At 52.1% G+C, this 21,618-nt stretch overlaps 1 protein-coding gene across 1 annotated transcript in view; it reads right to left on the reverse strand.

Annotated features, from left to right (window-relative positions):
• LOC119107337 (cilia- and flagella-associated protein 74) overlaps positions 1-13,392 on the reverse strand; it is a gene marked incomplete in the record, with an annotated part of 50,222 nt that extends 36,830 nt beyond the window's left edge. Inside the window, 7 exon segments of the mRNA XM_037230764.1 lie at positions 237-492; positions 870-983; positions 1,329-1,465; positions 1,794-2,885; positions 4,554-4,819; positions 4,985-5,108; positions 13,312-13,392. Coding sequence (XP_037086659.1) covers positions 237-492; positions 870-983; positions 1,329-1,465; positions 1,794-2,885; positions 4,554-4,819; positions 4,985-5,108; positions 13,312-13,392 — 2,070 coding nt within the window.
• Between the last annotated feature and the right edge of the window lie 8,226 nt (positions 13,393-21,618).

The following is a 21,618-nucleotide window of genomic DNA, read 5'->3' on the forward strand; positions in this document are numbered from 1 at the left end:
AGGAACATGCGTGGCGTGAGGGGTGGAGAGGCACGATGGGCATGAGGGGCATGAAGAAGCGTTACGAGCATGAGCGACGTGATGAGCAAGAGGGCGGGAGGGGCGGAGGGGCGGAGCGGCATGGGGGCATGGAGAGGCATGAGGAGCGCGAGGGGCATGGGGGGGGGCACGAGAGGCGTGAAGAGCGTGAGAGACGTGGGGGTATCGAGGACGCGAGGGGTGCGAGGGGCCCTCACGTCCGGTAGTCCGGTGAACTGGCAGAGCTGCGCCGCCAGACCGCCGTTGGTGAGCTGCACGCGCCGGCGCACCGACTCAAGCAGCGTGACGCGGCCCAGCTCCAGACGCTCCGGGTGCACCCACACCCGGTCGCTGGACACAGCCGCCTGGACAGAGCCGCGGATCGAGCGGCCTTCCACGTGGAACGCTACCGGGAAGTCCAGCACGTGCGTGGCCGGGTCGAAGAAGCGGTGCGGTGGGGTCAGGAGCGACCGCCTGTCGGCGACGGGCGTCAGACGTCGGCGCCGCGGAAGATCTGGGGAACCGAGCTCGGATTCCCACTCGGATACCTCAACGTCAATACGCCGAACGTGCGGACGCTGAGTGGATCTTGGAAACACAGGCATTTGTCAAGGAAAGTGATTTTGAGACGCACGACTTACGAACTTCCACTGCAGCGGGCGACGCGGGATACGCCAACTTAGTTTAAGAAAGGCATGACCACGCCACAACAAAGAACCTAAAAGTTTCCCCGATAAGCAAGAGGCACCGAAAGACGCGGTGCGGAATACACGGACCTCTGGTTGTACCTCCTGGCGAACAACGCGAAGTCGGGGTCAATCACAGTTAAAGCAAGCATGCACGTTACGCACTTGGGCTTGAAGTATATCTTCACTTTGAATGCGCTGTCCGCCTGCACGAGAGCGGTGGCGCCCTGGATCTCCACAAACGGCTTGATATCCTCCGGCACGAGAGTCTGCACCCGGCTGAAAACGGCAGCCGGAGGGCGGCTCGTCAGGGGAAGCAAGTCACGTGATGTCAGGGACCGGTCACAGGATTTTGGAATATTAGTCAAGTGTAAAAACAGATTTCAATGATCAGAAAATTCCAACAGCAGAGAAGCAGATTCCTCAGGGCACCGTAATACGTTCATCCAAAAGAATGCAAGTAACCTCTGAGCATATGATGATGTTGAGGTGAATCGGTTGAGATAAGCCTTGGGAGTTATGCTTGCAGCACATCGCAAATTCAGATGACAAGAACCGCGTGAACATGGACACCGCACGGCAGCGCACGTGCGGCACAGGCGCCAGCAGTGAAGTCATCAGCACCTGGCCACCTTGCCGGTGTTGATGATCTCGAAGTTGTCCCAGTAGGTGAGCCCGCACAGGCAGATGTCCAGCGTGATGTGCGGGTTCCGCACCGTGATGGGGAACACGTGGCCCGAGTAGGAGGCCGCCAGAGGGATCTGCGCGCGCAGCCCGCGACCGCGGAGCAGGACAGGGCTCGAGCGTCACGTTATGGCGCAACGCGGCTTGCGGTATACGGTATGCGATATATGAGATGAAGCCGCTATGCGGCTCCTGGCGTCACAGAACACAGCAAGACAGGGTCCCATGCAAGGACACAGCAGGAGTGCCACCTGGGACGCAGCGACTCCCAGTTCGACCTCGCTGGACTTGAGCGTTTGTCATAACTGACCGACATGTATAGAATCAAGGCAAACCAACAAAATGACTTCGCAACGCTCCTGTGAAGAACGTGCCCGCAAGCACCCCAAACGCTCACGAACTAACCGGTTCACACGTGGGGTCATCAAACTCGACGACGAACTGCTGGCGCCAGGTGCCCTCCAGGTCGGCCACGCAGCCGAGGTGAAGGCGGGCGCGGCCGCCGGCGGGCAGCTCGCCCTCGCCGCTGCCGCAGATGCCCAGGCCGCCGTCGAAGTCGATGATCGGCAGCCGGTCGAACAGCTGCTGCAGGATGGACCCGACCACGGCCGCTGCCGACTGCAGCACCGACTGCGAGCCACGCGAGTCCGAGTCGCCGCCGCCCGAGTCGACGCCGCGCTCGGAGGCACGGTCGGCATCACTGCCGTTGTCGTTCGACTGGCCCGTCGCGGACTGCGACGCCGCCTCCTGTGACGTGACGCCGCTGGGAGAGGGCGTCGACGCCGGCTCATCGTCGCAGTGAGGTGTGGGCGCCGGCTCCTGATCCCCGGGAGACGGATCAGCTGGCGCCGTCTCCTCGCCGCTGGGAGAGGGTCCCAAAGCCGGCTTCTCGTCACCATGAGAAGGCACCCGATCTCCGCCGGAGGGCACCGGCATCGGCTTCTGGACACCGACAGAGGGCGTCGGCTCCGGCTCCTGACTTCCAGAGGAGGACGACTCCTCACCACCGAGGGCGGACGTCGACGCCTCGCCGCCTTCTCGATCACCCAACGGCGTGGAGGAGGCCGCAGAGCCGCCCACAGCGCGGATGGTGAAGCGGCAGCCCTTGCTGCCGGAGTTGCGCAGGGTCACGCTGCGACGCACCCGCGCGCCCAGCACGAGCTCCCCGAACTCCAGCGAGGCGCGCTCCAGACGCGGCTCGCAGCGCTGTGCCACAAAGCGCACGGGTACGTGGAACTCGCCATTGGGCGCCTGGAAACGGACGAGACAGGAGCCGTCCGAAAGCAGCCGCGGGGTGAACTCCAGCTCGAGCCGCGCCGCCAGGCCTGTGCCCAGGAAGCCGGGCGGTGAGAAGCGCACGCGCAGCATCTCGACCATCGGGTGGTTCAGCTGGTAGTAGTTGACCTCGAAAAGACCGATGTAGCGGCAGCTGCAGCGCGTGGCCGACAGGTTCACGATCGACACGCGCCGATGATACGTCCAGCCCACTTGGAAATCCTGGCGGAGGATGGAGACGCTGATGATGGGTCGACCGCCGACTGCGCAGCACGCAGCCATGCAAACACACGACGCGTTGCTGCTCTTGGTGAGCCTTCAACAAACACTGATGTACACGTGTTTCACTTCAGGACGAAAACTACAGTGTTTAGCACGAAGATATTTAGCCCTGACATGAAGATTGGCAGCAACCGATTGAACTTACTGGTTGGAACCAGAAACCGACAAAGCATACACCAGACACCACAAACCGGAATCCAACAACCGGCAAGCACCAGAAACCGGTCAAGGATGTCGTATACCACTGCCGTCAAACGGAGCAGCATAATGCCGACGCACATCGCATGTACAACATTTCTAAAGTAAACATGGTGACTACACTGACTAAAGCAACGCAACAGTAATAATTGACTGATGAAACTTGCACTTTGTAAGAGCGGTACAGAAGATCCAGCTAATACGCTCCGGCTCATGTAAGTCCGGTGAGAGCAAAATACCGCGTCTTGAAAAACATGCGAACTGACTGTTCATTCATCAGTTACAATTTCATGATATTAAGTCCGCGAAGTTTAGACTTCGAGAAAGCCAATGCACCTCAGTCACCATTCACTCAAGCTATTCAACCCGACGCCAGACGACCGTGTTCTGCTGGCATTCTACCGCACTTTCTCAGTACGAACGCAAAACATATATCTGGCCCTCGCTAAAAATACACAATACAAATGATACCAGAGCAGGCAAAGCACGCCCTTTGGACCAGATCATAAAGTCCTAAGTTGTAAGATGTGTCATTCGAACCAACTTGATAAGCTTTGCTGGCTTTAGTCTAGCTGCAGACCACATGCATGCCTGCGATAATGATAATAAATAAACAGTAAGGCTCTTATTTGTATTGAGAGTTTTTGTTGGCACTCGCGAGCAAAATGTTATGTGTCGTCTAGTACTTCTGACCAGTGCCATATCTTGTTGTGCTTATTACCCTAAATTATTTTCATGATGTTACACACGCGAATATCTGGACCCCGACTGCATGCTCCTGAGAGGTAGCATGTAACAAATGTGTGTGCAAGAGGCAGTCGTGCACCATTAAAGCTACGGCAAAAAGCTCCGTCAGTTGTAAGTGCATTTGCGACGGATATTAGGCTTATGGATCAAACAACATCGTTAGTCTTACTCCTCTTAGTATGGCCAGGTGAAAGAAGAGATAGATGGATTGATCTCCAAGCTATATGCCTTTATCGAAACGAAAATCAGTAGCAAATGCAAATATGCAATTTTGAATTTGCTACTGACATTCGTTTCGAAAAAGGCGTATAGACTAAACAGCAATTACTGTATATCTCCTTTCTCCTGTTGATTCTACGAGGGATGATGCCACACTGTTGTCGTATCTCTGACCCACGGTTAATGGCCGCAGAGCGCAAGAGTTTAGATATCTGTCAGTTTGCCGTTTAAACAGAAAAACAGTAAAATCTAGACAGCGACAGACATAAGCTTTATCGGCTGAAATACCATCCCTGCCTCGCATGTCATTGTTAGCATATGTCAAAACGAAGGTGCCAGACAAGCACACCCCAGGCGTGCTTGTGGATGTGGCGCCGAGCCTCCACATCCGTCCATTTCCTTCCCCACGGGAGCATTGTTCAGCTCGGTGCCGCCGGCGCCAACCTTGAACTCGATGACGTCCGGTTTCCAGCTGAAGGGGCAGGGACGGGACGTGACGCACGGCCGCTCCACGGGCATGCGGGGCCGCCGCTGCGCCCAGTCGCGCGCCATCTCGGTCAGCGAGACCGAGTCCGAGCCATCGGACGCGTCCGCCTGGCCAGCCTCGCTCTCCAGCAGCCGCTGAAGTCGGTCTCGCGCGTCGGCCGAGATGGCGAGCGGCGAGGTGTGGGGCCCGTTGTCGCCGTCGCCGTCTCCGCCGGCCGCCGACGCTGTCGGGGCGTCGCTCAGCGTCGAGCTCGAGCCGGACGCTGACTCGGCCGAGGCGGAGCTGGCCGGCCGCGCCGCCCCGGCCGCGGTCGCCAGGGGCGGCAGGCTGAGCGGCGCTGGGCGGTGCGGCTGGCGCGCGGGCGGCGTACCGCCGGCTGGTCGCCGGCGTCGCCGCTCCTCCTGCACCAGGCGCCGCACGATGTCGTGCCTGTTGCTCTCTTGGCGTGCGGCCAGGTCGGCGCGCCAGCGCTCGGCTGCCACCAACGCCTCCCGCTTCCGCGACAGCGCGGCCTGCAACGGCGACAGACGATGAGGAGCCGAGGCGGCGGCGCGCACAGCAACGGCCGCATTCGCACATGCTGATGATCAGCCAAATATGCGATGGTGAATACAGGAGATACAGTCACGCACCCACGCACTCTCTCTCTCTCTTCTCTCTCTCTCTCTCTCTCTCTCTCTCCTCCTCTCTCTCTCTCTCTCCTCTATCTCTATCCTCTCTCTCTCTCTCTCCCTCTCCCTCTCCCTTTCTCCCTGTCCCTCTCCCTCTCCCTCATCCCCTCTCCCTCTCCCTCTCCTCTTTTTCCCCCTTATCCCTCTCCCTCTCCCTTTTTCTCCCTCTCCTCTCCCTCTCCCTCTCCTCTCCCTCTCCATCTCCCTTCCCTCTCCCCTCCCTCTCCCTCTCCCTCCCCTCTCCCTCTTCCCTTCCCTCTCCCTTCCCTCTCCCTCTACCTCTTCCCCCCCCCTCTCCCTCTCCTTCTCCTCTCCCCTTCCCTCTCCTCTCCCTCTCCCTCTACCTCTCCCTCTCCCTCTCCCTCTCCCTTCCCTCTCCCCTCCCTTCCCTCTCCCTCTCCCTCTCCTCTCCCTCTCCCTCTCCTCTCCCTATCCTCTCCCCTCTCCCTCTCCCTCATCCCTCTCCCTCTCCCTCTCCCTCTCCCTCTCCCTCTCCTCTCCCTCTCCCTCTCCCTCTCCCTCCTCCCCTCTCCCTCTCCCTCTCCCTCTCCCTCTCCTCTCCTCTCTCTCTCCTCTCTCTCTCTCTCTCTCTCTCTCTCTCTCTCTCTCTCTCTCTCTCTCTCTCTCTCTCTCTGGAATGCACAATTCAGATTGCCGTTTCCAACGCTTGGTTTGTAAGGGCTACGCACGTTATAAATATACACTCACATGTGTAATATTCTCGATATGATTTGTAGGTCACCAGCGGTGAGTTGTAGGCTTTTAAAGATCATTTCAAGAACAAAATGGATTAACATGACAAGGCCAGCTGCGCATTGAGCCACGGTAACAGCGCACAGCTCCGCCCTTGCCAGCACGAGACGACCGGCCGAAGTTTTTGTACAGCGCCCAGGCTGTATGTACTCTACGATCACTGCTGAAGTAAGTATAGAAGTCTGTGACGAGCGAAAGCACATCCTGAACACTGACCATGACTCGCATCAGTGTCGCGTAATGAGCCTGCTAACCGCCGTGCCGTTGCTCGCCCCGTGCGGCCAGCGAGGCGAGCCCAGAGAGGGGCGGCCGCAGCGGCTGCCCGCCGAGAGGTCGTAAGCGGCGCGGCTTGACAGCGACGTCACGGCCGACGCGCGCCAAATGTCGCGGGTCAACGGCAGATCCGGCCGGCGGCCCCGCGGAGTCGGCCACTCTGACGCCAGTCGCCAGCGGACGTGCGCCAGCTCGAGGCTCAGCTCATCAGCAGGCCAGCGCGGCGCCACCTGCACAAGCCATGGCTGCCATGCGAACCGTGGGGCTCGCTTTGCTATTGGCCGTCTACGTCGTGCACGGCGCACCGCGGGAGGCCAGGTGCTTGAAGCCGAAGTTAGAACCTTCCAAAGATGACAAAGCAGCCTCCGGTACCCTCCGCTGGTACTGGGACCGTTCTTTGGGAGCCTGCCTTATGTTCCTCTGGAGCGGCAAGTACCCGGAAGGAACGGATCCGAAAAATGCCAACAACTTCAAGTCCTTCGACGCGTGTTCGGAAGCGTGCTGGCAGTTAGGCAGAGCGTAATAACGTGCGGTACTGCAACCGGAACGGGAGGTAAACGGACACCTGGATGAAGCCTGATGACAAGTGGATCAGCCTCGACAAGAGAACGCCGCTAACTCGGGCGTTCCCATGACGCTGCGCCGCGAGCACGCAATGGACAGACAGCGAGGTATTGGTGTTCTGGCAAGTTGGAAGGCCGGTGTGTATGGTTGATGGCGGTTTAAATACAGTCCGTGGGCGCATACGGCTCGGAACAAAATCATGCGACGATACGGTAGAAGCATTCACTGCACAGCGGCTGCAAACGAGTTACGTCACGTTCAGCACGCACCAAAATCGGATATATTGTGCTGTTTCTAATGCATCACAAACATTAACTGACAGCTGTTTACTCGAGTCGCCCACACCGATAGCAGTTTTCGTTCAGGTGTGACCGGAATGTGTCAATCCGTGTCGTTGACAGCGGTCGATAGCCGGAAAGCGATAAGACCTACTTCTCACAAATTGCTCATAAAAACAACCATTATAGGAAGGAAATAGCAACAAAAACCGGCAAACGCGAGCTTTAACACAAGACTCGTTAGTAGCATACTAGTCGCAGTAATTTTAAGAAGGCTGATGTATATCCTGATGTGTGTCAAACGGAAAAATAAACGTCGCTGAAGAGGCAAACTTTTTTCCTGCAACAAACCTCAATGATTCCTCAACGTTGGCGCACTTAAAATAATATGAGGTAAATTTGTTGATGTCGTTTAGTGGTGTTTTCGGGCGCGCCGACTGCAGTGGTCATTTAGCGCCCATAATGAGTTTTCTTTCATCTAATTGGTGAACCTAGTAAAGAGTCACAAAGTTGTATGCTTAATACGCGCCCGGGTGGCCGGCTAGATACCCTTCGCTCGGGTGGCTGGTTAGTTTGAAACCCCTGAGATCTGAGGAACTAAGAAAGGTCGAAAAAACAAATTTACAGGGTGTCTTGACCTGTACGTGAACTCACTTAGGTCAAAGTTTGAATTTCATGAGTCATGGCCTTCAGGTCAAATAAGGTCAAACAAGCTCAAATTCTAGGTTGGTATCCAAAGTTCCTCCAGAACCTAGGCAACTGTTTCCAAGCAAAAGGTTATAAGCCCATTTGAGATCAGTGACCTTTTTTGACCTTTTGAAGGTCATGGTGGCCAAAATCATACAAGACTGCCCTGAGTTTTGCATTTGAATAAGCGACAAAGATTACGTTAGGCAGCATGTTCCTAGAACAAATTGTCGACCCAGGTCATGCTAGGTCAATAACCTGTTCCGACCTCTAAGAAGTCAATGGCGGATGTAAAATGCGGCTCCTGCTGTCAATAAATTCGAAATGAGTACCATAAACTATCCCATACAGCAAATCCTAGAGTAATAAATCAGGTTGGTTTTGACCTTGGTCTGACCTTCATACCTGACCTTAGGTCAACGTTATTTGCTCATTCAATATTTATGGTGCTTAAGAAAGTATCTCAGAGATGTATGGCTTCGTCAAAACTCCGTTGTTGTATTAGATTGAACGATTCCCTAGAAGTTGCCTTCGCTGAAACCATGGTCTGACTTTGACCTGCCATAGGTCAGCGACCTTACAAGGTACATCTAAATTTTGTATGTCAAGCCATGTGCTATTTAATTGTCTGCAGCTCCACAGAATTTGGCGCCGCTACGCTAAGCCGTTCGGAAACCATTCTGGAAAAACCTTCGGGTCAATTTGACCCCCCTCCACCCGAGCGTGTGTTAAGAAACAAAAAGACCCGTCAAGGTTAAAGAAAGCGCGTGTGGTCTCCTAAAGTCGTGCCCTAAAATGTCACAGAGCGTCAGGGGCGAGTCACACTGCCCAAAGTAACGTTGACGTTCTTCCACGAGGCGCGCACACGATATAAGCACATGGCGAACGGCGAGAACAGCACCACATCTATGACAGATAGGTCTAACGGCTCCCTCCAACAGATAACTGTGGGCTGCATACACGTGTCCGATACGTAGTCTGCAGAGGATCACCTCTTTTTGCCTCACTTTGCGAGAACAAGGCAACCACTGACCCGGCTTGGGTTGTATTGGTCTGAGCTTATTTTGATATCCTATCGCAAAACAACATTGTCACTCATTCTGCAGAAAGGTTTTGTATTGCAGGGTAAGCATTTCTAGCATGGATAGAAAGGGAGCGTACACATGAAGCCAGCGCTGCTCGCCTTGCAGCCATGTCAACCACCTCGTTGCCTGCGATTTCAATGTGACTGTGAATCCAAAACAAAATGATTTTCCTTCTGGCCTGATCCAGTTGGGTCTGACGTCCTAAAATATCTTGTACAAGGGGATATGGTGGATAAAAAGACCTCAGACTAAGAACACTGCCCAGAAAGTTTGTCAAAATCAGATGTGAAGGTTCGTCACTGACTTCAGTGAAACACAGCGCATTGGTGATCACTACCAACTCCGATGCGAATGCTGACGCGTGTAGAGGCAATGAAAACGACCGGATGACGTACAGGTCACACCGTTAGAAGTTTTGAAGCCGTCCATGTAAGTAAGTGTCTAACCGTCATATAACACCATACGTTCAAGCGCCCACGACTGCATTATATTTGGCAAGACGACATTCTGTTTCCATTCGGCCAAATACGTGTCTATTGATGGCGAGCTCAAACGCCAGGGAAGAGTGGACAGATGATCTGCCCGCTTCGCCCTTCAAATGGGAGTTCTGCTTTCCCGCAGCAAGGCTTCTTTTCGGAGGCCGAAGGTCACAGCATGTACCAGAGGTGCACCACAAAGAACACGCACGGCAGACCGTGAACAAACGCGTTCCATGCCGGATGGAAGGGGACTGTTGCAGCGTAACTGCATAACGCATGCCGAGCATTTTCCTGTCCGCTGACAAGGGCGACCTGTGTGATTTCACCATGAGGCTTGCGATAGATGATGTGCGGAACGCTTCTGTGATGGCACGTAAAGCGGCGTGATGGACAGCGTCAAGGACGTGGTTGGTAGATTCACACGCACTAAACGCATAAATAAAGCATGTAATGTCAAAAGCAATAGTCCAGCTTAGAACGTATGATCGAGCGATACAATAGCAAAAGCGAACTTCTACCTCCACCCATACGATGAGCGCGAAACGCATTTTGACATGTTTAAAAACTTAAACAGCTTTCGCGTAGCGTCTTAAGATGGACTTTATACATTAGTCGGCAGTCAAGGCATACCCCAAGGCATCTAGCTACAGGCTCCGTTGAGACGCGTTGATCACGCAGACGGATATACATGTTACCGCATTGCCGACCACGACAGAAATGCATGGCTACAGTCTTGTTGCTAGAAAACCAGAGCCCGTTTATGGTGCCCACTTCTCGATACGGTCCATAGCCAACTGGAGATGTCGCTCCATTGATGGAGCTCTTGCCGCGCTAGTGCAAATGGTAAAATCATCAACAAAATGGGCACGACCCACGGACCGCAGCAGCCCCACTCTGATGTCGTTTATCAAAACGGCAAACAGTGGTACGCTCAGGATACCACCTTAGGGCACACCACTAACTTGATGGTGCCTCTCAGGGAGCGCGTGCCCAACACGGACACGGAGAAATAACGGTCGACTAAAAGGTTTTGAAAAAGTGTCCATATTGCCGCGTATGCCATACCTATATAGCTTGACGGGAATGCCATACCTCCATGTCGTATCAAAGGCGTCCTCTATGTCAAAGAAGGCAGAGCCTGTATGTCGGTTTGCTTCAAATTCCACACGAATCGCGGTGTCAAGAACTAAAAGAGCATTCACTGTGCTGCTATTCTTTCTAAAATTCCACTGTGCGTTTTAAAAGCGCCGTGATGCTAAAAAAAAACAAGTTAAACGGACGTTAACCACCTTTTAAATCAACTTGCAGAGCGATGACGGAGAGAAACGGATCTATAATGGAAAAAGATCTAGCCCCTTTCACCCGGTTTTGAAAGAGGCAAGAGATAGCTTCTCGCCAAGAAGCTGGATTCACCTCTGGTCCAAAACGAATAACTAACCACTAATAGAACGCGAAGCACGCGAGCCGGCAGCTGCTTAAGCATGTCATTGTGTACAGTGCCCGGGCCTTCTGACACGATGCGAAGCTTGGCGATCGCCAATTCCAGCTCGAACCGGGGTAAAAGCGTCATTATATAAATACAATTCAGTCATCAAAAAGTCCACTGTTGATTGCTCACATCGCGCTCTACGCTGCACAAACTTTAGGTTTGTGTTACCACCTACGCCGTGTTGGGTCAACGCTTGGGCAACCTCGTTCGCAACATCCAACGGGCGCGTCACACTCTGGCCGTTAACACGTAGCACCGGCAGAGCCATGGGTGAAAAATGACCCGACATATGCTTGATCCGGGTCCAAACCTGCGATATCGGCGTAAACCGGTTTGGCGCGCTCACGTACGCGCACCACGAAGAACGCTTCGTTTCCTTTACCGTGCGACGAGCAAAATGTCTTGCCTTCTATATGCTATTAGGTTTTCCACGCTGCTCTTTGCGTTAAACCTCGAAACACAGGCATACGTGACCGAATGGCGCTCCGACACTCCTCTGTCCACCACGGAACTGGAGTGCGTCGGAGAGCGCCAGAAGTGCGTGGGATACACCCGTTGGCACACTCTAAAAGTCTATGAGGAAAATCCTTAATAGTGGGTGGCCTCCCCCAGGGACAGATAACAACGGTGCCTCAAGCCGAGTCTTGAACTCGCACCAGTCGGCCTTTTTCAAATTCCAGCGTTGTGGCCTTACACCCTATGTTTCACCTCTCGTAAACGGGACCCACACAGGAAAGTGGTCACTTCCCATCGGGTCATCACCGACACTCCACTCAAGGTGCTGAACCAGCTAGTAACCAGAGAGTAGCCAGCCAGCCAGTAACCAGCCAGCTGAACCAGAAGTCTAACGCCGACATCTGACCGAGTGGCATTGTGAAAGGTGTACGAGCTCCCGTGTTTAAAATACATTGTGAAGCACCATGGATAAAATTCGCACACAGCCTTCCGCGAGTGTTCGTTATATCACATCTTCACCAGAAAGAGAAGTGGTGGAGGGAGTTCAGACAGCAAATATTGGATGCGCGCCAACAGAAAGGCGATATCTTGGTGGACGACACAGCGAACAAACAGTGATGTGACGACGATAAGAAGACGAACAATGCTGAGGCCATAGCTTAGTCTCTTGCAGCGCTACGGCTGCAGGACAGTGTTTTCTAACGACAGCCTGGAGGTCGAGGGTTCTCGCCCTGATCCTTCTACAGTTCCATTTTAAAAGGGCCTGTAAAGGGGTCGTATTAAAAGACGGTTTGGAGTCTCATACTAAAACAGATACGTTTTAAAAGAACTGGGCTGCGCCAGTTGCAGGAGCGCACGTTTTAGGCTGGGGGCCACGTCCCAGCTGTGCAGGACAATGCCCCACTCTGGGACAAGTCCTGGGACTCCCTCCGTCAGATGGAGACGGGGCACGCTTTACGCCAGCGCACTCAGGTCGGGGTGGCGGCGGGGGAGAGCCCATCAGTGGGTCTGTACCAGACGTCTAGGGACCGGCGGTAGCCGGTCCCTAGACGCTCTAGGTTGGAGGCTCTAGGGACCGGCGGTAGCCGGTCCCTAGAGCCTCCAACGGCCTTCTCGGCGATGGAGTAGTGCTGCAGGGGACGGACTTATTGCCCGCCCTGTTGGCTTGTTGGTTGATTGGCGACGGCTGGCGACCCGTTCGTGTTCGGCCAAACGCGCCCGCTTGGCATCGCGGGTGCGCCTATCCAACTTGCGGCGCTCCAACGTTTCCAATGCTCGTCCGCACGCATTTGCCAGCAGCGTCGGAGGCGACGAAGGCAGCGCAGTGCCCGAAACGGGAGACGAGAGCAGCGGCTTTTCCAACGTGGGTGACGATGGAGGCCGTGGACCGGGGCCGTGCCGGACCACCATCCACTCCTCCTCTCCCGAGGGTGCCAGCGGAGCAGGTGGCGTCTTTAGAGTGGCCGCTGCCCAGTGGGCCGGCGGCGAGGAGAAGGCCAAGGGCTCCGGCCGAGGCTAAGGCCTTCGGGCCAGGGCCTCCGGGCCAAGTCCTCCGGGCGCCGCCTCGCCAGCACCACTGAGTCCGTGGGACCCCAGAAGCGAAATGAGCTGGCGAGCTGACATCTCGTCGGTGGTAGTATGCTGCAGTACTGAGCGTTCGGCTTCATTCGCATAGGACGTTCTTGGGTGACCAGCCTCATACAGCTGTCGTGTCTCGCCGAATGAGATGATTTTAGCAGCTTCCAGATAAATGCTTTTCTTGTCTTTCATGCATGTCGGACAGCTCCTGTCAAAAGTCGTGTGAAGCACCTAACCTGCGTCACAGCCCACACATCATGGCCGCACAGCATCACACTGGTTCGCTTCATACCAGAACGACGCACACTTATCACAGGCTGGTCTGTTTCGGCAGTGTGGTTTCGTGTGTCAGAAACGCTGACACTGAAAGCAGCGCATAGGGTTGGGCACGTACATCCGTACCTTGACGACAGCATAGCCGATACGGATGTCAGGAGGCAGATCTAGCCGGTTGAACGTCAGAACTGTGTTGTTGGTGGGCATCTGGTCGCCACCTCTCCTAACCGTGATCTGGCCCGCTGCGGTAACTTCAAACACTCTCAACTCCAGGACAACCTCTTTCTCGACGACATCCCGAAGACTATAGCAGTTTGTGAGGCCTCGAGGAAAGTTCTTGGTTTGGTGTGGTGCCACGGTCATTGGCACGCTCACGTCTTGCTTTTGACCTTTGGTCGTGATGGGATATACAGACTCAATGGCTGTCATAGTCCGTGTCGCGTCGGCACCGTTGGAGAACTCAACCTCTATCGCACCGTCTCGCAACTTGTCTCAGCGGACCACTTCATCAAACTGTCGCACCCGTTTCGGCGCCGAAACGGCGAAAGAGATGACAAACTTATCTCATCACTCCGAAATACGAGGCTCCGTGGGGCAGGTGGACCTGTTTCCACCTCGTGCCCTGAACTCATCGCTGTCCGTCCCCCTTTCGGAGGGCGGGTGTTTTGGGGGTTTAAAGAAGCCGTATACAGTGGTTTTAGTTTCGGCACCGGGGCTCCCCACCCACCACGGAGCCAACTGGGGGACGGTCCAACACTCCTTCGGGAGGTGGTCGTCGTCAGGGCTATCCCGGTGCTATACGGGGCGAACGACGCCTCCCACACGTCCATGTGTAACCGGAGAGACCCCCCCCCCCCGTCCTGTGCGTGGTTCAGCGCCATCGCCCCTTGACCACCTTAAGCCGCTGCGCGCGGCCAGGCGCCCCAAGCGGAGTCCCGCACGGAGCGCCCCGCCACAGCGCGAGCGACAAACCGCTAGACCCATATGGGGCGCTACAGGTTCCCGCCCCCCCCCCCCCCCCGGCTATCCTGGCAAAAGAGGAGTGGTGGGACGAGCCGTGACTGACCCGTGCGACGCGCCCCTCAGCCACTAGGGTCCAATCAACCGGAGGGCGCGGGCGAGGGGGCACGGCAACCCTGATAAAACGAGGATCAGGAGTGTCAAGAGGGCCGGATGCGGAGATGCAGGTGATGGGCACCGAGCGGGCGGGACAAGAAGTAGGGTCTCACGTACCAGTAGGGTCGCTAGGCCCTGAAATGAACAGCTTGCACTGTCTACTCGCTACCGGAGCTGGGACCCGAGGGAAAGCTAGCTCCCTACACCGACCAAAGCCGGTGCCACTGCGGGGGATATGAGGGTAATTTGAAGGCAGCGATCCACACGGGTTTCAAAAAGGAAAGTGGTTTCAAAAAGAAAGAAAAAAAAACGAGCAAATCTTGATGCAAATCGATGAAACTCAAAATGTCCACGTGTGAACCTCAAGTGTTTCAATTCCAGAACAGACCCTAACCAAGCAAAACAGGATTTGCCGGTAATCGGTCGTACGCAAATTGCAGTCTGCTGTAACAGGTACATTTGTGGTATAAATAAGTTTAATATAATATGACGGAAATTACCGCGAAAATTTCTCTAGCTTATCTTCCTCGAGTGTGTCGCAAACGTACAAGATGGCATACATCAACGTTTGTTTGCATGGCTGAAGTTAAGTGCCTTGTTCATGCGTTGACGGTTTCGCCATTCTGATCAATGTTTCACTTGATTCCAAATCAAATAAAACGGCGCGTGCCAAATTGTAATGAATCAAAATCCATATCGGCCATGCATGAATGTTTCACACCTAGATAACGATGCACACGCAATTCACTATTCCGGCTTTCACATGGTACGCTCGCGCGCTCGCTCACAAATCACATTGAGACAAAGTGAACGGTTCAAAATTACACAGGTTGTAAACCAGCACCACTTACGACTCCGGATACTCCTATTACTTCTAGCAATGCGGGTAAGTATTGACAAACTGTGAGAGACACTGAAAACTTGTATAAACGGTAAGGATCACTTACGACTTGTGAGAAAACTTAAGCACTTTTAATTATCCTCAACAGCCCTCATGACCTGATACTGATTCCATGTGGATTCCACCGATCCGAAGCACGAGAATCAAAGCGACTGCGATTCTGAATCACGCCAAAGTCGAAAGATTCGAATCAAGCTCAATTCACTTACTTCCGAGTGATTTTTGACCCGCTTCAGAATCTGAATCGAATCAAGCACATGGCAGTTCCCGTGTGCTAAGCACAATCCAACGCTGAGGCGGTCTTAAAAGCGTTGCATGATGATCGTTATACGACGCATTGAGCCGTACGCCGCTTGCGGCGCAGTAACATTCCGATGTCAGAGGGGAGCCAGAGCTCGGCGGCCCGTTCGCCTCCCATGTGTGGTCATGGCAGAGGCAGAGCACCACGAGGCTTTGGAGTCCCGGCGGTGTGCCATCAGCTCCTCGGTGCTGTCGCCAATGATAGCAGAGATCTTTCCTTCGTTCGACAGCAGCAAGAGCGGTGAACAAACGGTCGTCTCGTCCTTGTTCTTGTTGGGTTCTTGGCGTTCATGGATCTGAGAGCCTCTCTTGGAGCTGAGAGGACAGTCTGTGATGAACAATTGACGGGGTCTAACAAGTGAAACCGACCATGCGCAGTGTTTCCGCCGCTTTCATAAAAGGTTCACCGGTACGAAATTATTTAGACAAAATACACTTTAACATATATGGTGACACATTCCAGGCAATCAGCTACACTCCACGATGAATGGATCCTACGACGCTGGAAGAAGGCTTGCAATCGATCAAAGCCACGCATCCAAGAAGTTTCCACTGCGCGAGGTTGGGACAAACGATGTAATTACACATCAGCGTCGCCGTCGCAGAGATGACGCCAACACCTAAACGAAAGCGGCCTGACGTAACCCGTACAAATCACTCGTCCCGGCGAATTGGAATGACCGTTTTCCGTAAGCGTTTGGCAAGCTTCTTTAGGGCTTCACTATGCGTCATTCGCGCGTATTTTTCTCATCACATATGTCGATACAAAGTGGGCCGTTTGAAAGTTTGTTGTCCAAAAATAAAAAGGTCGAACTACTACTTCAAACATGGAGTAATTCACATCATACGACGCAACTCAAATAACTGCATTATATGATGCCAAGCCAGAAATTTGAAAACAATCATTCAAAATAGTCAAAATTCCATTTGCTATACACATCTTTCACATCATCATCACACATCATCATCTATACTAATCTTACTCCCACCGAAGGCTTAAAAATAGTTCTTAAAATGTACCTGATGGCCCTTATGCCTTTTTACCTTCGGACGGCATAATCGCTCAGGGTGGTGGACAACGATCACCTACATCCGCCGTGGGCACCGCTGACGCTTTCAAAAGTGTGGAGCGCAGCAGGCTCTGGCGGAAGCTCGTGTGGTGTCCACTCCCACTGGTGCAGTGGGTGGTTCAGCTCAGTACACCCGAGCGAGTGGATGGGCGGAAATAATCACGTTGTAGCGCATTGCAAAACTGGGCTCTTGATGTTGGCGGTTCGATTTTAGGACCAATAACGTTTTTATCATTTAATCAGCGCCTCACATCACATACTGCACCACCGCCATACATGCAGATGACGTCCGATTAATTCACACTTGTCTCCCATGGTCTTGTACTAAGTACATATATGACTGCATGCAACAATCCCAACCCAGCACCCTCCCCCAAAATCGATTACAAAAGTAACACTCAAGAGCATCTTACAACGTATTGTATTAAGACATCGCCAAAGATCTTAATCCCAATTATACAGCCCCTGTTTGTAATCAGCAATGTCAACTATGACCCGGTTTCGCAAGCTGTCGTGCATATGCAAGAAGTATTACGCACGCAGATAAGACTGCAGTAATAGCCTCCTTCCTCGTAGAAAAAAGAGGAGAATATACAAAAATATGCGTTGTTATTTCGGCAACGTGCCTTTTTCGAAACGAACATTCCTTTCGGTCCATGCGGGCAAGACCATGCCACTGTGCATGCATGTTAAAATGTAATATCGAAAGGCCCCGTTTTCCATGGTGCCCTCGTTGGAACTTACTTTATTTATGGGCACTGCAAATATTCTGCAAAACCACAATCATGCAATCATTTCTGGTAGGGTTTCTGAACCACACGATCCAGTAGCCGTTGGGCCTAATCACACAGTTTCGTCGCGCGCCGACGATGAAGCACCGAGCCGATCCCAGCGACGAGCGGTAGGATCTGGCGCGACGCCGGCCGCCCTGACGGGCAGTTCAGGCAACAGTGCAGTCGGTGCAGGTGACCCACCGCAAACCGACCCACCGTATGTGCTTGTGCGCCGTGCGTGCATCGTGCGTGCTTTGTAGCACTCTGACGTAAAGTACCGTCCCTCCTCGGACGGCCCCTGGGGGTTTCGTCGCAGATGGCAGCATCAGTAATCGCTACGTACTGATAGATGGCGTTACCTTACTGGAGCAGCTGTCCGCGCAGGTACCGGGGACGGAGCGTCAGTGGTGCGATGGGAGGATCCAATTTGTCCCCTGGGGTGCAGGCTATAACAGAACACCTTCTTACGGGGCTGCCGTAGGCGCCGGTGCTCTACGCCTCTGGGTGATGTGTGCTGTAGACGACCGATATTGAAGGACGATGATCTGGGATGACGTCAGAGTGAGGGAAATCTGCACGGCAGGCTTTGCAGTGCTGTTCTGTCCATGCCCACACGGACAAAGAACTCAACATCACCCACCGAGTATCTTGTCTCCGGATCTACCAAGAGCCGTAAACCGCACTGGACCACCCGCCACACCTTAACGAGGTGCTGCAAAGAACAGGAGAGAAACTCCGCGGAACATCGCGTAATGGACAACTTCTGCAGTGAACAGGGACGTGCTGAGGTCTTAATGGACGACGTCTGCGGTCGACACGGACAGGCTGAGATCCTAATGGACGACGCCTGCAGTCGACACGGAGAGAATGAGGTCGTAATGGGCAACGTTTGCAGTCGAAACGGACAGGCCGAGATCGTAATGGACGACGTCTGCAGTAAACACGGACAAGCTGAGTCGTAATGGACGACGTCTGCAGTCGGCACGGAGAGAATGAGGTCGTAATGGGCAACGTTTGCAGTCGAAACGGGCAGGCCGAGGTCGTTATGGACGACGTCTGCAGTCGACATGGACAGGCTGAGGTCGCAATGGACGACGTCTGCAGTCGCCACGGACAATCATGAAATTGTAAGAGATGGATGAACGGTCAGTTTGCGTGTTTTTCAAGACGTGGTATTCTGCTCTCACTGGACCTACGTGACCAGCAGCGCATTAGCTGGATCTTTTGTACCGTTCTGACCATAGGCGTAGGAATGTTTCAAAAAGAGGGGGGGGGGGGCAAGCTCAGGGCGTACTTCAGGGACTTTTTCAGGAAACCAGGTTCGATGACCGGGAGGGGGGAAGGGGGTAGAGATGGAGGTCATCGCTCTTTTTCAAATGTAATAACTGCTGTTCTAGATATGCATCCAAAGCTGTTTCTCACTGGTGCACAATCTTGCTCATCCGACTCATTCATGTCATTCGCGAAATAAGGCTATCCAGCTTCCCAAGATTACTCATCCATTTCAACGTTGTCTTTCAAGGGGAGCCGAAATTCCACGAGCGGGTAGGCATTTTGAGTCATTGAGAAGGCATATGTCTCCACAGGGTAGATGCCAAAATATGGCCTGAACATAGGCTGGTGAGAATTTTGAAAGTGAACCGATGGCTCACAGTACAACAGATTTTGCATGCGCCTTCGTTTCGCTGGCTGCTTTTCAAGAGATGAGACTTGTCGCGACATTTAAGGCGGAAACAAATTTGGAAGCTTGAAACCGCCAAAAACAATGTGACAAAAGCCATAGAACTAGAGATTCTCCTTTGAAAAGCAAGCCACAGTATGAAGGCCCTTCTGTCACATATTTCTTGTCTGAGCCCTGATCCCGTCCGCCGTCGGTGGCCACTGTCCTGGCCCGGCTGTCTCCGAATGACTGACCGCGAACTGATGGTGTGGCTGCTTTGTTGTACATTTCTGGATCACCACTGCTCCTAATTGGGGTGTAAAACATGTGTTGGACACCTGCAACAGTACCTTTTTCCAAATTATCTTCTCTTACACCACACCACCGCAGAAAAATGCCGCCGGGAAGCTGCCTACTTAAGGTATGACTTGGCCAAACGGACATATAATTGCCAGTCATTTAATGTAGGTAACTTGATGTTTCTGTATGTGGGCAGAAGGTAGCCAGACCCTTGCTAAGAGGAATACAAGGTCAACAAAAGTCCCAATGGATGACTAATGATGCCCCCTCCCCCACAAAAATATTCCCGGACATAGTTTACTTGTTAACAAAGGATACGGTTTCCATCGTTTCGTTGTTATTTATACGTCGTAACCAGAGCAGAAACCAGAAGCTACCGTGAACTCAATTCTGTTTACATTTTTAACACGCACCCTGGTGGCCGGTTAGATACACTTCGCTCGGGTGGGGGGCAATTTGACTCCACTGAGATCTCGGGAACTAAGAGAGCTAGAGACACCAAATTTACAGGTGGTGTTGACCTGTACGTTAACTCACTTAGGTCAAGGTTTGAGGTTCCTAGGTCATGACTTTTGGATCAAGTACGGTCAAACAAGGTCAAATTCCAGGTTGGTTTCTTAAGTGCCCCCAGAATCTACATAATTGTTTCGAAGCAAAAGGTCACATGTTCAATTAAGGTCAGTGACATTGTTTGACCTTTTGCACATCATGGTGACCAAAATCATACAAAACTGCTCTGAGTTTTACATTTGAATAATCAAGAATCATTTGAATAATCAAGAATCATCAGTTCGGATTTCAGAAGAACAAAGGTACTTACATGCCAATTCTTCTTCTGCAGGAAACTATTACAAAGGCTCTTGAAAATGGGGAATATGTGTTAGGTTTGTATTTAGATCTGAAAAAAGCCTTTGACACTGTAAACATTAGCCTTCTTCTACGTAAACTTACTAAATATGGTATTCGACGAAAATCTCATGAAATCATTTCTTCATATTTGTCTGGCAGAACTCAATGTGTAAAAATCAGGAATGATCTATCAACAATCAAAAACGCAACAATGGGGGTACCCCAAGGATCCATTCTCGGCCCAATCCTCTTTTTAATGTATATAAATGACCTACCTAAATTAAGCAGTAACATGATTTGTCTGTCTTATGCTGATGATACTGCGACTGTTTTCAAAAATAAAAGTATTGTTGAACTTCAAAACAATGTCAGCACGCTTTTGCTTCTAATGACTTCTTGGTTTGCTGCTAATTCTCTCTCCCTGAACGTATCAAAAACATTCACACAGCATTACACAACCCTTTCTTCGCATTTCCGACTAAATGTGCAAATTAATAATTCACCTATTGAAGAGAAAAAAGAAATTAAATACCTTGGTGTAATCATTGACAAATCTCTTAAGTTTACAAGCCACACTAATTTTGTTGCAAGCATAGTAAGTAGAAATATTGGAATAATAAGTAGGGTTAGGTACTTTATTGATAAAACAACGTCACATCTACTCTATAACACTTTGATTCTTCCTTACCTAAATTACTGCTGCTTGGTTTGGGGCATAAATTATGCTTCTCAACTAGATCGATTGGTAATTTTGCAAAAAAGGGCTGTGCGTCTTATAGAAAATGTGTATCCTCCGCAAAGCTCAGAGCCAATCTTTAAACGATACAAAATTTTGAAACTATCGGCTATTGCTAAATCTCAAATGTTAATTGTGATGCATAAATTTTTAACTTCACAGCTCCCTGCATCATTCAATTTAATTTACAATCTCTACGAATCCAGTGACATAGATATGAGGCGAGCAAAACATTTAGAACAACCTTTCTCTTATCGTAATTATAGACTATTTACAGCATCCTGCCTTGGCCCTAAGCTGTGGAACGACATTATGGTTCCATATTTTCCAAGAATAGCTGATATCCCTGTATCGAAAACCATCGTTAAGAACATCATCCGCAAGCATTTCGTGAACACATATTAACGTAACAAACATATTTGAAGACATTTCCATCCTTGTGCTGTACATATCCAACGCACTTCATATTTGACCTCCTTCATGTTTCATAATCAATTTCTGATATAAAGTCATGCACATATACCCAAATTAATGGCGCTGGCTTCGGGAGTTCTCCCAGCAACAAGCTCTGCTTAGCTGGGTGGACTCCCTGGAAATCCAGCCCAAAACCCAGCACAAAAATGACCAGGTAATTGCCCCCTCCGACTTGTGACTGTATAACCCTTACTAACATCGGGAATTGAGTGGTTGTAGATTATTGGGCGGTTGTAGCGGGCTGTCATTAGCTG

Source organism: Pollicipes pollicipes, unplaced genomic scaffold (assembly GCF_011947565.3).
Source record: "Pollicipes pollicipes isolate AB1234 unplaced genomic scaffold, Ppol_2.1 Scaffold_6686;HRSCAF=7923_pilon_pilon_pilon, whole genome shotgun sequence".
Classification (NCBI taxonomy): Eukaryota; Metazoa; Arthropoda; class Thecostraca; order Pollicipedomorpha; family Pollicipedidae; genus Pollicipes; species Pollicipes pollicipes.